The 16690-nt window shown below is 35.9% G+C and overlaps 2 protein-coding genes and 1 long non-coding RNA gene across 3 annotated transcripts; 1 reads left to right on the top strand and 2 right to left on the bottom strand.

Annotated features, from left to right (window-relative positions):
* Positions 1-5144: 5144 nt before the first annotated feature.
* LOC141696657 (uncharacterized) lies at positions 5145-7382 on the top strand. The gene is made up of 2 exons (XR_012564463.1): positions 5145-5891; positions 6601-7382. It is a non-coding gene; the product is annotated as an uncharacterized LOC141696657 (long non-coding RNA).
* LOC141696656 (universal stress protein PHOS32-like) lies at positions 7236-8702 on the bottom strand. Its single transcript, XM_074500770.1, has 4 exons — positions 8275-8702; positions 7989-8095; positions 7652-7770; positions 7236-7515 (listed from the first exon to the last, which is right to left on the bottom strand). Exons 1-4 carry the CDS (start codon positions 8450-8452, stop codon positions 7431-7433), a joined length of 489 nt encoding a protein of 162 aa, XP_074356871.1. The 5' UTR covers positions 8453-8702; the 3' UTR covers positions 7236-7430.
* Positions 8703-9568: 866 nt separating this feature from the next.
* On the bottom strand, positions 9569-11321 carry LOC141695845 (uncharacterized). Its single transcript, XM_074500054.1, has 4 exons — positions 11313-11321; positions 10508-10863; positions 10080-10324; positions 9569-9969 (listed from the first exon to the last, which is right to left on the bottom strand). The coding sequence occupies exons 1-4, from the start codon at positions 11319-11321 to the stop codon at positions 9569-9571; spliced, it is 1011 nt and encodes a 336-aa protein (XP_074356155.1).
* Between the last annotated feature and the right edge of the window lie 5369 nt (positions 11322-16690).

The following is a 16690-nucleotide window of genomic DNA, read 5'->3' as shown; positions in this document are numbered from 1 at the left end:
GGATATCCTCAGCTTCTTCTTCTACATACTCTTTTTCATCATACTCATTATAATCTAGGTCTTCTTCACTTTCCTCATTCACTATGTGGTCAGGTCCATTTCATTGTTGGTTAACGGATTCAGTGGGCCGTTCCCGCATTCCTCTTCTACGGGGTGGCATCGTTCTGATAATGAAAATATATCAATACAGTTACAAAAATTTTACATTTGGATTTATTCATAGGTAAGCATTCATTTATTATCTAGCATATTTTTATAAAGTACAGTAAATATGGACATTAATTTCTTAATAACTGTGAGAAAAATACCATAGGGTCTCCCAGATTATATCTTGGGGACGAAACAAATATTCGAGTTCATACATGATCTTGAATATAATACATCAAGTACTTGTCCTGAATACTGAAATACAAATACATACACCGGGTACCCTGAAGGGCCAGGAATGCTATCTACTACTAGATATCCTAACAAAATTGGTGACAAGTCACCCGGCCCTTTACAAGGTTCATAAGTAGTCACCGTCCTCTCAGTCACTGTCACTGCGTGTGAGGTCTCGTACCCTCCTCATCACTCCTGCCAACATCAGCTGTGCATCAACTACTGGGATGTATCCTCCCATCGCTGTCATCCTCATATGTACTCAGGTACGGAGCTCAATCCCATCAATATCCCTGCGAGCTATGGCCAGGGAAGCAACTCTAAAGTCCCCTGAGTATCCTAGTCTGATGGCTCTCTCGGCGGTCAGCGCCTATCGTAGCTCCACAATACGGGCAGATACCGCGGTGATCTCAGTGTTAAGCTAAGCCACTATCCAATCATGCACTGCTACATGTATGGTCGCTGGGGGTGGTAGAGGTGAGTCTGGGTCACTAGAGGATATGTCATGAACCTCGTAGGTCAGTGCATCCATCTCGTCATCCTCGTCCTCATCAGTGTAGGGCAAATGGCTCAGCATCCCTGGATGGGGGTGTAGGAGGGTGAACGGTCGGGATAGGGTACATCTCTATGTCTGTCCAGTCTACGCCATCGCCCTGGGGCATCTCAACATCATCAGCTATGGGGGCAGGGAAGTCAGTCTCCTCCTTCAAGGGAACCTCAGTAGGGTAATCATCTGAGTCATCAAAAGGTAGGTCCTCCGGCCCGGGAGTTGGGTCATGCTCAGGGGCCATAACATCATCAACAGGGTCAACCTCCCCCACAGGCTCCACTGGTACCTGACACAATAGGCAAGGTGTTACTAACTTAGAGTCGGAATTCCCTTGAGGGTAAAATGTCAAGACTACCCACGTAGCCCGACGGCGAACTTGACTTGAGCTCTAATTGATTGTTATTATCCTTATGTCTACGTATTTTATATCATATCGTTTCCAAGATTTGATAACCTAAGGCTCTAATACCATTTCTGTGGCACTCCAAAATCCGGGGTCAGGGATCTAGGAGGCCACGCTGTCTTGAATCCTGTATAACACTTATCTCGTACCATAATATATAAATACTCACAACTTTACGACCACACACTTATCACACACACACACTTATAGGTTATTGTCTTGGAAACGAACCATTCATTACTAGAGTAAATCAATCCACAAAGTGATTAATTATTACAACCCAAAAGTGATTAAGTCCTACAGAGAAAACAACCTTTAAGTAAGGTTAGTCCGTCGGCCAAATATCCGTTTCTTATTTATTATCTTACATAATTCATACATGTAAATAAGCTGGACTAAAAACAATTGAAAACCAATCCAGCTTATTCGATCTACCTGATGTACAACACCAAACATCCTACGGACCAACTGGCCGTTTCCTACCCATTTCTTGGCTGTGAGTTTCATGATAGGCATCTTGATTTACTATTTTGTTGTGTCAATTTAAGAAAACAAGTGTGAGCTATAATTCCAGCATAATAATGTACAATATGAAATGACTGTATGATAATCTCAAGTATAATTCCATATATGAAAAATATGTTTTATTCAAAAATAATTTTCCTCGGTGATACACACCTTCTTTCGAAAATAATGCTTTAGTGGATTTATTATCCTGCGAATACCTTAATGGTAAACCCCGCACCTAGGCTTGGGTTACGGTATCGCATCACAATTCCAATTGGAAGAAATTAGGACATTCACTGGAGCCACCACGTATGATGATCAGTCGTACTACGAAAATAGTAACCTTTTCTACTAGTAGAAGGACGACACCTTCGTATCCCGGTTATCACCCTTGCCGCATTCGGGCTACGTATCCCATTTTGGGTATACACATACTTCACAAGTTCTTGAGTACACATAGTACCTTCGCCTGCGGTACCTTTGGTAGTCTCCCTAGTACACATAGTACTAGAATCTACCCCTCCAAGTCTTTAAAAGAATCCTATCATATCTCAAGAACTCGAACCACATCGAAGTTCCCCAATCATTTTGCTTGTTGATGGAAACAGCTTATCTTATCAGTGTGTGTGTGTATATATATATATACTTTCGAGAATTTTCGGAGGAAGTACTGAGGATGTGAGTTGACCGTTGTCAACAGATAATTAAATAGGGGGGAGTTTCTTTTGAAACTATATTCAAGATATTTAAAATAAGTCGAGATAATATTCTTTGACGATTTGAAATTATTCGAATGATTTTCTAAAATTCAGAAAGTATATGATTTTTAAATCATATTAAATCATTTAATAAATAACTAATAATTAAATAATAATTATTAAATAATTAAATCTCGAATAATTATATTTTAAAAGAATATTTGAAATAATATTCCTCAACTAATTTATGTTTAAGTAATTAAAGAAATCTTTAATAATTAATCGAATTCGAAATAAATAATCGTTGGAGAATAATTCTCATATATTAAATGAATAAATGAAATAATATCCATTATTCGAGTAATTAAATATAGTTGAGGGAATAAGATCTTTGGAAATCGTTTTAATAAAAGTTCGAGGTATTTAATGTTTCGCAAGTGGACATCGAGTCCCTTGGAATAAAATAAGTGCGGACTTTAATCATCCAAAACATTTGTGGAATGATTCCGGGTTTTCATTTTAAAACTCTGACCGGCTCTCGGTCTATCATACAGCACGCTCATGGCGGCGTTAAAACATTCTACGCCATATATATCGTAACACTATCGCTATATATGCGAAAACTCAAATACTTAGTATCATGGCAAGTATGGCATTAATGCAAAAGATAGTAAAATAAAACTTTCACAACACAACAGTATATGGAGTTGGGTTCATAAACTTGTCTGGGTACTTTAAAGTGTAGGATGCTCTAGGGTCCGCTCGGAAATCTATAACCACAAACATAAACCATTTCGTTAGATCCCGTTCTTGTTTACGGCGACTCGTACACATATGCTATTTATTATTTATTCTTTCAACTCATTTTAGCCTTATTATTACCTTAAGTACTTATTCATGTCACGGTCTCTTTCTTTTCGAAGTACCTTATGTCCGTTTGCATTTTCATCGTCAGCTCTGCTTATGATTTCTAACGGTTTTCTAATCGCGCGGTCTTGGTTCCGATATTTTTATAAAATTGAAAAATCCTTATTTTCACTTGAAATTCTTATATAAATTAAGGAACCCTAATTACTACTCTCTGTAAAACTTTCATGATTTATGAATATTTTTAAGTCGATCATTTCTATTCCCAAATTTCGTAATTCGAAGCAGTTTTTGTCGCGTAAATCACTTTTACTAAAACGGTCATAACTTTTGATCCGTAAATCGGAATCAAGCGATTCAAGCGCCTAAACGATCCTTATAACATTTTATATCATAATCAAGTGGTACTTTTAAATAAATTATAGTTTATTCAGTCGGGACTTTCTGCAGAAACTTAATGTTGTGTTTTGTTTGTTTTAGCGAAATTACGATTACGATCCGAATTTCGTTTACGTCTTAAATCTCTATAATACCACCAACAATCATCAAATCATCATCCACACACTAACTCCTCTCAAGAACATCATGTTATTGAGTCAACAATCATCAACCTTAGAACTAATTAACTAAACATCAAGATTACAATAAATCAACCACTAAAACTAAGTTTATAACTAGGTTTCAAAAGATTCTTGAACTTAAACCTTAAATAAAGATGGGTCAAAGATTTATACCTTTATTGAAAGCTTGATATGTTTTTTTGATAATGGTGAAGTCTTGGGAATGCTTGGTAGGGGTTTTGGAACCTAGATCAACCATTAAAATCAAGAAACCAAAGAAAAGTTATTATTCATACTATTTATTATCATTTTTCTTGAATTTATTTCACCCATCAAATCTCAATGAAATGAGCTCAAAAATTTATCTTACCTTAGTTTAGGATGTATGAAGCTTGTGAATTAATGGTGGATTTTTTCCATGACTAGAACTTGGGATTTTGAATTTGATATCCTTCTTTTTTTTACTTGGGCCGAATGGAGAATAAAGTGAGGGAGAGAGAGATTTTTGTGTGCTTCTTGATTGCTTCTCTTGAAAGATTATGTTGTATAATTGTATATCTTTTAGTATATATCCTAGGACTAGAAAATCTTGGCATATCTTAGGACATATCTTGCTAGCTTCCTAGATTACAAGCTAATCTATTTATTTTAGGTTTTAGCTTTACTATTCCTAGCTTTAGGTCATCATGCTTCCTAGTTTAGGTTACTATTTGGTAACCTAGCCATGGTTAGTTTCTTACCATGGTTAGTTAGTTTAGTTAGTTTGGTTTGATACGTTTATTTATTCGTTTACGCGTTTACTTGATCGCTTATTCGTTTTCGTAATAATTTCTCGTAAACGGTTCGTGGCGTAAATTCTTTCGTATACATTCTTTATGTTTTGAAGTATCATTTTTGGATATAAATACGTAGGATTTTAAATTCGTAATTATATTGTGATTACTGTAATCCTTGATGGTTCGTAGATACGGTTATTTTTCAAAGTTCGTTTTCTTCGAAAACTGATACATTTACATACACTCATTTGGTACGTATAATCATGTTATCAACTCTGAAAGTCCATTTCTCATGCACAACATAGTGTGGGCTAAAAAGTTTTTCCCGTCTGTCAGGGTTACTATTTATTAAGCATTTTACAAAGTCTCAAAAATTTGAGTTATTACATATCCTTTGTTGGAAATAACAGCATCGTGACCAGTGGGTAGCTTGATGTTCTGGCCTCCATAAAAAACAAACATTTTATCCAATAATGTGTTGTCCCCAGTCATGTGATCCGTCGCCCCTGAGTCTACTATCCACTCTTGAGAATTGCTCACAGCATTGAAACAACTAATCATTCCTAAAAAATGATAGTCTAGCTCATCATCAGTGTCTGGATATTTGGGTTGCTTCATAGTCAATTGGGGGACCAGTTTAGCCAACTGCTCAATTTGTTGAGGAGTAAACCCCAAATTATGATCAATTTTGTAACAAATTTCTGACCATTGGTTGCCTTTGAAGCACTATTCTACCTAGAAGGTCCAGACCCTTGATTTCTTTTAAAACCTCGGTTATGCTTTGGGTGCCGTCTGGGAAACCCAATGTTTTTCCAGCATCTTTCAGTGCTATGACCTTTGACTCCACAAGTAGAACAAGTGACATTTCTATCAGTTGTTGTCTTACTATACATATCCATTGAATCTCCAATAGATTTGTTTATATTAAGCATGCTTCTCTGGGCCTCCTCTTGTTCAAGAAATGAACAAACCACTTCCACCGCGGGTAATGGAATTTGCATCAACAGTTGACTGCGTTGAGTATTATATTGCTCATCCAAGCCATTTAAAAATAGAAATAAACGAGACTCTTCTTTCTGCAAGTTTATAACTTCCAACAACTTAACTACATCAGCCACTGGGTTAGCAACGGCAAGCAACAAATTTAAGGTATCTAGTTCTTTCCATACAACTTTCATTGGAGTGTAATACTTCGTAATTGAAGTATTGTTTTGTTTGAGCTCATATAAATCACGACACAACTTGTTTTTCAAGATTAACCCTTGTTTTTCAAGATTAACCTTTATATCTTTGGCACTAGTCATGTACATAATCGACTTCTTAATAGTGGTTGAAACATTGTTTGTTAACCAGACAATAACCATATTATTACATGTGTCCCACATCTCGGCCTTAGTATCGTCATCTGTAGGAATAGTAGTTGTACCTGTAACGAACCCAAGCTTGCATTTTGAGGACAAATTAATCTCCATCGATCGACGACAGACTCTGTAATCAGATGAGCTTGAAGTTTATCCACCTGAATCGAGCTGGTGTTGTCCGAAGGATGAAGAAATAGACTTGGCTAGCTGACAAAAAAGGTCCAACAAAACTTATTCCTATGTCCCACAATTATAACAAACCAACAGTAAATAGAGACAGTAAAAACATAAACTTAGAATACTACTGCATTTTCTTAACACAAAGCGACTCAAGAAAGATTGAATTTTTCTTTAGTGTTGAGTTTCTTCAAAGTCCAGTTATGAATAACTTAGTTCTTGCTAGCTAGAATGTTAGAGGTATTAACAATCTGATTGGTGTGAAGAATGTGAAGAGTTTATTGAGTGAGTCCAGAGCTAACATGCTATTTCTTCTTCAGGAAACAAAATGTCAACAATGGTAAGATCTGTTATTAAATTCTATTTGGGATTCAAATGGTCATGGTTGGGTTACGGTACTGGAGCTGCAGGGGGGGGGGGATTTTAATAATAATAAATTTGGCGTTCTTCATATTCATGGAAGGTTACTGGTGGGCAGAGTAGAAATTTTCATCGTAAACCCTAAACCTTAGACAAATCGGGGCCCTAAACCTTTCAAAGCAGTTTCAAGGGCACATTTTAGATGCTGGGTTGTCTCCTTTAACTCAGTGTTGAGTTCGGTTTTGTTTGATGCTGATAGAAATGAACAAAACAAATTAAAATATTATCATTGATGGTTTAATATAACAATTGGCCACAGCTAGTGGATTGGTTAAGCTCTTACAGCTGTTTGCTTTATGTTATCATAACATTTTATTAATGTTAAGGTAGATTTTGGCATCATTAAAATGCTTCATCACGTCCTTCATTTCACTTAGAAACCATATATATATATATATATATATATATAGATTTGTGCGACCAAGGGGTGAAACTAATTACAATGTTATGTAGAATGATTGACTCTTCCGAAATAACGAGGTTCCGCAAAATTATCTAAAATTGCTGTTCTTTAAAACAAGGGGCTTCCAAGCATTCTTTAAAACTTCGTTATTCCAGCATTTAACATTATTACTAGCTAATTACACAAATATATACCACCTATCTTCACTTCACTTGTGAAAAATACAAGTATTCAAGTAATTTAAAATGAAGTATCCCTTCTGGCAAAAAAAAAAAAGAATGAAGTATCCCTTGAACTCGAATTAGGCTAAGCCTCACGTTCAAGATTTCATTCAGTCTTTGGCTTCTTCACAACAACAGTCGGGCACTTCACATGCTTAGAGCAATAATCGCTCACACTTCCAAGAAGAGTCCTGCATTCACATTAATGTAAAAGTAACTCTCTATTCTGATCATTTGATAATATATCACAGAAAAGCACAGTCATACTTGCAAAAAACCTGAACCTGGAGCTGTTAAATAATGTTTCTTGTGTGTACACACTCATACCTCTTGAGGACGCCATAGTCATGACATCCAACGACCAAGATATCTGCTTCAAGTGCTTTGACAGCTGCACATATCACTTCCTTGGCATCTCCAGTGCCAACTTTTTTCTCCACTTTGATCTGTAAATTCCCGAAAAAAAATATGTATGACAAGTCTAATCTAGAGCAACCTTGGATATAAAGATATATATAACTCTTAAAGTGTTAGTAATATGATTTTCTCTAGTCTTTCACTACTAAACACTAGTACAAATTCAATTACGAAAGATTGTTAAATAAGTAATTTGTTGGAAACGTGGACTGGAATATTATCTCGAAAAGTACATAGAAATGCTTACATTGGTGTTAATTTGCTTGCAAACAGCTTGAGCTCTGCTCATGACTGAAGTAGCCCTATACTTGCCATAGTTTTCCGTGGCTTCAACATTTGCAGAAGAAGGGAACCCTGTGACAGTTATATGCTTAATATAATTTATAAAGAAAAATTAAAGAGGTAAATACAAAATGTATGCGTGCATGGTGACAGTTATATACCCCACGAATGAAATGCTTAATATAATTTAGTCTACAAATCACACTGACCCTATACATAAAACATTGAGAAGATTGCATGTGCATATGTACCTGCTGCGCTTATTGAATAGTAAAGAGGTACAGGCTTGACATACAGCAGAAAGAGGATGACATTGTTTCTCTGAGGAAAAAGGTTGGCGAGGCACCATGAGAGAGCATGTATGCTCTCTTCACTTTCATCTACGGCTACTAGTATCCTCTTCTCATTCATGCTGTTTTCTACTTCCATTATTGTATCTTTGAAACAAGTAAACACTGTTTAGCTGGTGGCTACAGGATCAGACTTTTGAGGCTAAGATTTTAAGTATTGTTGATGATATGAATTAGCTTAGTGAATGATGTTTTTATAAGTGAAGAACAAGTGTGTGAAGTGGTATGTGTTGGGTGAGTAATAAACAGTTTGTGTAACCTGTTTTTGTATTACTGCTAGCACTCTGGCAAGTTGTTTTCTCATTTCTGACACTGTTTTATTGCGAATATTTCCATGTATTTATATATATTTTATAAATATGTCATTCTGTTTAGCTTCCTGTTTAGTAGCACACAGATTAGACCATCAGATTAATGCGTAACAATAAGGAAATTGATTTGTCTTTCTGTGAATTATATTAATAATGACAATGACAATGACAATGACAAATTGCTAATCGCTTCTTGCCTAACATTATTTACTGCCTTCCCTTAATTTTATGTTTTACTATTTGTAATATTTTTTTTGGTAAATAAAACCCTACTTTTTTGTATAAACCATGTTGAAAATGGTATAGAAAAAAGACCAAGGGGTCACTAGAGGCCTCTAATTACCGAGTCCAGAGCTAAGATGCTATTTCTTCAGGAAGCTAAATGTCGACAATTGATGTTGTTAAAGTAGATTGTTCACCTAATTGGCTTGGGTGTAATGGTGAATTCGTTTCCACTATTTTTTCCATCCACCACCTTTAGATTTTACCCTTTTTGATTTATATTATAATTCTAAATATATTATTTTTATCCTATAATTTCACCATCTTTTAATTTCACCCTTTTTATTGTTATAACACTAAGGGGTCATTTGGCATCTGAAAATCAAATTTCTGAATAAATAATATTTCTGAATAATTTGAAGGAATAAAAAATCTGAATTTTGAATGAATAATATTATTTGGTAAACTTTTTTATCTTATCAGGATGTCATTTTTTCAAAAAATATTACATCTAATTTGAACAAATTTTAACGGGCAAAAATATAAAATCATAACAAGTAGTTATCATGTCATAATAAAACTAAAGTGGAGTAGAAAGTTCATGAACTTGGTGAAAATTTCAAAATAATTTGATCACATAAACTACTCATGAATTGTGTTTCTTATGAAATTCGTTGTAATTCATCTTTTGCCTCTTCTACCATTTCTTCATTTTCTTCTCCATCACTATCACTGGAGACATTGCTGTCACATTTATCAAATAATTTATCTTCTAATTTTTGCAACCTTATAAAATTGTGGACCGCAAAACATGCAATGACGATATCTTTTTGCGTTGCAAACGTGTAAGGAGGCATTTGTTTTAATATTGGAAATCGTGCTTTCAAAACACCATATGCACGCTCTATAACATTTCTCAATTGTACATGAGCAAGATTAAATTTTTCCTCCTTAGTCAAAGCACGCCGTCCCCGAAAATCAACTTGCCAATATCTTGTGTTTTTATATGGAGTTATAAAACCACGAGTGTTTGCATATGCAGCATCACACAGATAATATTTATCTGCAATTAATATAATAATATGTTTTGATATTATTAATGTGAAATATTTATTAAAAAATTAGATTGTAAAGCATATAAAAAGATACATACTTGGGGTGGTAGGGAAAAACCGAAATCGGTATCAACAACAACTTCTGTTAATATTCTTGAATCATGTGCAACCCCTTCCCATCCGTCCCAAACAAATGTGAATATCATGTTGAAATCACATATTTCTAGTACATTTTGATAGCACTCATCCCTTCCTCGTCCTCTGTAGCGAGCTTGTTGACTAGCTGGAACAATTACATGAATAAGGGTTCCATCTAATGCACCAATTGCCCCTATAATATAAGGATATATGTATGTTTTATTACTACATTGATACATTATATTTACTTTATAATAAAATAAATAAAATGACATTTTATAACTTACTGAAAATATTTTTAGTAGCCTTTTCTGTCTTTTTGATTTATTGATATTTTGGTCATATAGCGTAGGGACTATGACCTCTTTGGCAAACTCCATCATTCCATTCAACACCTCATGAAAATACCTGTGAACTGTTTCTGTGGAGTGTTGAAATATGTTCTTCACCTTTATAAAGCGATCATTATGGCTTATAACATGCAAAAATATAACAATTTTTTCTTCAACGGCTGCATTTTGACTATCTTCAACCCAACTTCGCTGCTTAAAGAGGTTACAAAGTTGTATATATGCAACACGAGATAGACGCATTATATCTTGACATTGTGTATTTGAACCATTTAACAACTCACGTGTATATGCATGTCCACCCAAAGCTGAAGTATTGTTTTTAACCTTGGTATATTTCTCAAACGTTTTTTTGTCAAATAATAATACACAAGCATGAAACATAAAAGTTGATCCATAATCTCCATATTCAACCTATAGAAAATAATAGTGAATGATTAAAAAATGTAAACTAAACTACATTATACTAAGAACTATATCAATGTTCACTACAAGAAATTTAACTAAAATAAAATAGAAAATTATTGAATTCATTTCATAGTCCTAGCAACAATGTTAACTGGAAGAATCAAATAAATCACAAAATCCAAACAATTTTAACATTCGAGTTTGAAATCTTTACTAGAAATAGTTTATCTATTCCTCAAGTAATCGTATCGATTTCTCATTTGTCTTTGATCAACTTTAAAGCTGTGCATTTTCTTAAGAACTTCTCCCACATTATCCCAAGAATAAGGTTTCAAAATGCTACCTTGCCTACCACAGGCCGTAACCTCATGAATGCAAGCCTCAAGTAAAGTTTTGGTTAAATTATCGTTCTTCCAATTTGTTCTTAATTTTTTTTGACTTGCATTTTCACTTGCCTGATCCATAACTACATGAAAATAATACGTAAATCAAGTAATATAGACAAAAAAACAAATTAAATTATTGCTGCTTATAATATGTTATATGATGTAGGCTTTAAAAATTAAAATATAGCACACAGACACAATCACACATGCATACACACGCTATAGTACAAAAAAACTTTGTTTATTTATTTCTAATAAACTGGTTTAGCGCTGTTTGTTGAAATGAAACAAAATGGTACATGCTTAGATGACCAATTTGTGAAAAATGAGGGTAGATTTGAGAGTTCCTAAATCCTGGACAAACCAGGCTGGGAGCTTATATGTAAAATAAATTAGCAATCCAGATAATTATCATCTAGATTCAGTAGAATCTCAGTCAATAACTAATGCGGAGAGGGCTAAAAATTCAAAACTATTGGATTCATCAATGTATCTGCGTTTGCCCGAAAGGTCTATGTTATTCCCAAGGAACTAACAATGAGATTTACCATCTCTCTCCAAACCTAACGTGGTAGTTCTTATTTTACATCCCGCCCCCGATACATGGTATCTCCGTATTGTAAGGATATTTTCTAGTGGCATTCAATCACAGAATCAGAAGGGGGGTTGAATGTAAATCTCAAAACTTTTTCAAGTTTTGAGCAGTTTCAAAGGCTAAGTGTTTTGATGAACAGTTGTGTGTGAATTGCTTTGAGCAGGTGCAGACAGATATATATTCAAGACACAAATGTAAAGAACACAAAGGCTTCAAAAACTTTTCTGGTGGATTTGTTGTTCCACTAGAGATGTGTATTTCAGAAAATCTGTGATTCAAAGAATTGATCACAGCTGCGTCCTAGTACAAACTAGATGATTTTCTCTCTGGATTTTTCTAAACAGCTCTGGAAAAATTCACACTCTAATTACTAGCTACAACTTGGTTTATATATCACCAAGTTTAAAAGTGAAGACAAAAGTACAAATACAATTAAAAAGGTTCTTCACATATTTCTTCTTCATTTCTCTATCTAATGCAATCTAGGATAATCTGTGAATCTTTGAATACTTCCATGTTTACACCAGAATGGAAATGCTGCATTTTCTTGATTCCTCCAAGAGGCTACCACATTCCAATTGTCTCTGTCAACCCATGCGCCTCTGTCAGCTTATGAATTGTCACTGTCAACTGCTATTGAACTGAGCATCCGTTGAAGCTTTCATCCGTTGATGGTTTTATCCGTTGATGTACTCATCCGTTGATGCTTTATCAGTTGAAGCTTTATCCGTTGATGCATTAACAGTTGAAGCTTTATCCGTTGATGCACTCATCCGTTGATGGCTGTTATCCGTTGAAGCTTTAGAGACATTCGTTGAAGCTTTGTTTCTCATCCTGAAGGCCTTTAATTTATCAGTTGATACTACTTCATTTATACAAAATTACAAGGCATGAAATATTTACAATTAGCCCTCCTATTTACATATCCACTAGTAGTCAACATGACTTATAATTTCCCACAACATCTAATAATTATAACTTAAATACAGAAACTGAAATGTGCTGCAATACTAAACTTATTTCTAAGTAAAGCTACTCCATCAATGGATAGCCAGAATGGTCTTATCCGTTGAGGCTACAAACACTAGATTTCTATTTAAGTGTTTTGTTTAACTTATCATCAAACTAATACATATATTCCTAACAATCTCCCCCTGTTTATGTCTACTAGAATTGTAGGCATAAATTTGGGTTTAACTTGATGATAACAAAATACTTAACAAATATATGAACTGAAATCAAGTAGAAATTTAAAAGTGCTGCAAAAGTGTATGTACTGAGATAGAATTGAAGAATTACATTGTTTCCAAGGATGCTCCTTTAGGCTGAGCAAATTATTTTCTTTTCCTTTGATCCCTTGTTTTCTTCCCTAGCCTCTTGTCATTTTCCTCTACTTGGAGTTGGAGTTGTCTGTAGAATTCAGCTTCATCTTCTTCATTGATGTCCAACTTAGATTGCATGTCCTTGAGAGTTTCATTACTGGCAATTTTAAGCTGGTCTTCAAGTCTGAAAAATCTTCTGACTCCTTTATTATCTCTGAACTCCATCAACCAATGAGGTGATTTATGAATTGTAATTCCATGTTCAGGTATGAGTAATGTTCTAGGCAAGGAATTAGACTCCCACCAAGTTTTCCTTATGCTGGCAATCTTGTTGAGAATCTCAGTTTTGGCAGTCCTGGTAAAGCCAGAATCCCTTTTGATAGCTGAGTAGACTCTAACCAAGGTAGAATAGCCTTCATTCAAAATTCTTTGAAGAGGCCAAGTCCTTTCCTCACTTCCTTTATACTTGAACACTAGCCTTTCTGGAAGCTGTTTGTATGCACTTATTCCCCTTACTTCCTCCAGCTCATCTAGATAGAGTTCAATATCTGTTAACTCTTTTATGACATAAATGTGAACATAATCATCCTTTGAGGCTTGTGGCTTAGGCTTAAGTTTATATTTCTGAGTGAATTTACTTGAGGTTGGGGGAGGTGTTGATTTGGATTTTCTTTTCAGTTTCTTTGGTGGTGGAGAGGTAGTTAGGAAGGTAGGCAAGTTGATGGTGTCCCAATCAATAGGTTCCTCTTTAGGGATGATTGGTTCACCATGGATATTTATACTAGGATCAGTAACAAAAGGTTCAGGAATGGAAGGTAGTGGTTTAGATTTTGATTGGGTTTCTACAGTGTCATCTCCACTCTGCCTTTTTGTATTGGCCTTTTTTCTGTTCCCTTTCTGCCATTCCTTTCTTTCCTCCACACTCTCACCAACCACATTCCCCATATCCATATTTCTGCTTTCAATCTTGTCTTCTTCACTCTTGTCTTCAATCTTCTTCTTTTCTTCAGTCTGCCTTGACTTTAGCTGTTTTTCAAGCTTTGCTTGTGCTCTTTTGTCAACCTTCAGCTTTTTAGCTTCTTCCTTTAACCTTATGATTTCTTCCCTCTTGGCTTTTGAGAATTTGGGATGTCCTTGCATCACACAGATACTCTTTCCCTCTCTATAAATGATAGCCATATTCATTCTTTCCACTACATCATTGGTCTCTTTGTGCTTTATGATGCTACCACCCAAAACTTTGTCTTCATCAGGTTTTGGAAGAGGAAAATCCACTTCTTTTGGTTGACCAAAGTTTAGAGGGTTCTTTGTAGAGTCCCTGTTGAATCTAGTGGATGGCTTGAGTACCATGGGTTTCAAATTCCTGAAAGAAGTTTCTCCAACCTTATTCCTCCTTACTGGCTTGTGCTTTATAATGATTGGCTCAACCTTTGTGCTATGTTTCACAAATAATGATTTTGAAGTTGTAGAGCCAAACACCTGTTGCATCCTTTCATCAATTTTTCTCCTTTGCTCCTTCACCTTCATCGCAGCTGCTGCTAGCTGGATTAGATCAATTCCATCAAGCTTTCCTTTGATTTAAAGTGTTGGAGAAGTAGTGATGGCAGGAACTAGCACTTTGGATATTTGAATATTTGTAGATGGCTCCCCTCCCCCTTCCACTTTATTCTCCCCCTTTTTATTTTCATCAAGGAGAGGAGTCAAGCCTTGTGCTTTAGCTAGTTGCATTAGAAGACTTGTTTGTGACTGTTGATTTTGAAGAATGGTGACCACAGAGTTTTCAATGACTTGAACTTTGTCCTCCAACTTGGCCAACCGCTTTTCAGCATCTGATTCTCTTCTCAGTCTCAGTAACAAGTCCTGCATGGTACCATAGGGCATCACTGAATCCAGCTTCTCAGAACTGTAGGACTTCAAGTCAGCTATATCCTTCTTGAGTTCATCCACACTAAGATTCTGTCTTAATTGCTGTAGCTTCATGAGATGTAGAGAATCTAGGTGGGCTTGAAGAAGAGCCTTGGTACCAGCATTGGAGGTGTTCTGAATGGCTTTTTGGATAGACATGATTTGTTTGACTAAGGATACATTGAATTGTCCTGGTGTTGACTCCTTTGTCAATGCCCATTCAGGTAAATCTGGAATAGAACTTGGGCCTTCATCTCCCCCTAAGTTCATGCTTCCATCAAATGAAACAGGGTCATCATCATTAGAATTTACTCCAAATTCTTCAGATGGCTCACCAGCTGTAGAAGGCATCAAGTTGACAGCAACTTTATCCCTTTGTAGAGATTCTGAAGTATGTACTAGATTTAAAGTCTTTTCTGCCTCCTCATTGCTCTGAGTAGCCAACAATTGATAGGCTGACACAGGATGAGTAAAAGTTTCAGCATCCAAGGAAATGTTATCAATTACAGCTTTATAACGTTGCTGAAATTGTCTTTCCTTTTCAGCATCATCCACAATCATTGACTCATTAGCAATGGCTGGATCCACCCTTATACCATCTTTACCTGCTTTTCTCTCAATTTCTCTCTTTTTTTGCATCAGGGGCTCCCCCTGGCTCACACTCCTCACACCCTCACCTTCACCTACTAAGGTGGCACTCCTCTCACTTTCTTTTGCCATGCTGGAAGAAATAACATGCATATTTTGACTCTCACGCTCTCCTTTTTCCTGGGAGCAACCCAGCCTCTCACTCAAATTTTCACTCCATTCCCTCAATCCTAGAAGTGATTGTACAGTAACCATGTCTTCTACACTTAGAATTGATTCAGTTATTTGTGTAAAGACTATCAACGGATAGGGAGTATCCGTTGAAGTAGGAACTGATGGTATCAATGGATAACTGTTGTTAAGCTTATCCGTCGAAGAACAACCACTTGTCAACGGATGAGGAATATCCGTTGAAGAAGGAAAAGAAGTAGAAATTGAAAGTGACATAATTATTGAATCTGTGTGGATTGATTTTAATTTAGGTGACACAGAGTCCTCAACTAAGTCTGAAAGAATTGGCTGATGATCCAACAAATCATCTAAAAGATGATGATCACCAGTATTTGAGTGGGGCTCCTCCCTGAGTTATAAAGAGGGAGAATCAGGAATTGATGTGAATATCATGTCCACATCCAGAGATGGTTATGGAGAATTTGGTGATTGATGTGTGTCAATTTTGAGAGAATGGGGCTGTGACTCCATATTTGTTGGAGTCATATCAAGCTAAATTTGAGAAGGCATAGATACGGGTGGGTGTATCTGTGCAGTGTATGCACCCTATGTGGAAACTAAGGTTTTGACCCTCTTTCTTCTTGTAAAGGCTTTTACAGGTGAGTGTGTGGCTTCAGTGTCCCTCCCTCTTTTGTTCTGTGTCCCTGGTTGGGGACTATTTTCAATAGCTTCACCCTTTTGGGAGGATGCAACTAGGGATGAGTTTGAATCATTTTCAACCACCACAGTCTTTTGAGAAACTGTGGCTTGGCTAGCTGGGGTACCACTCACCTCTCCTACCTTATCCTGGGGGGTTTCTTGATGTT

Source organism: Apium graveolens, chromosome 11 (assembly GCF_009905375.1).
Source record: "Apium graveolens cultivar Ventura chromosome 11, ASM990537v1, whole genome shotgun sequence".
NCBI classification, from domain to species: Eukaryota; Viridiplantae; Streptophyta; class Magnoliopsida; order Apiales; family Apiaceae; genus Apium; species Apium graveolens.
The sequence above is the reverse complement of the archived record's forward strand: the minus strand, read 5'-3'. Positions and strand labels throughout refer to the sequence as shown.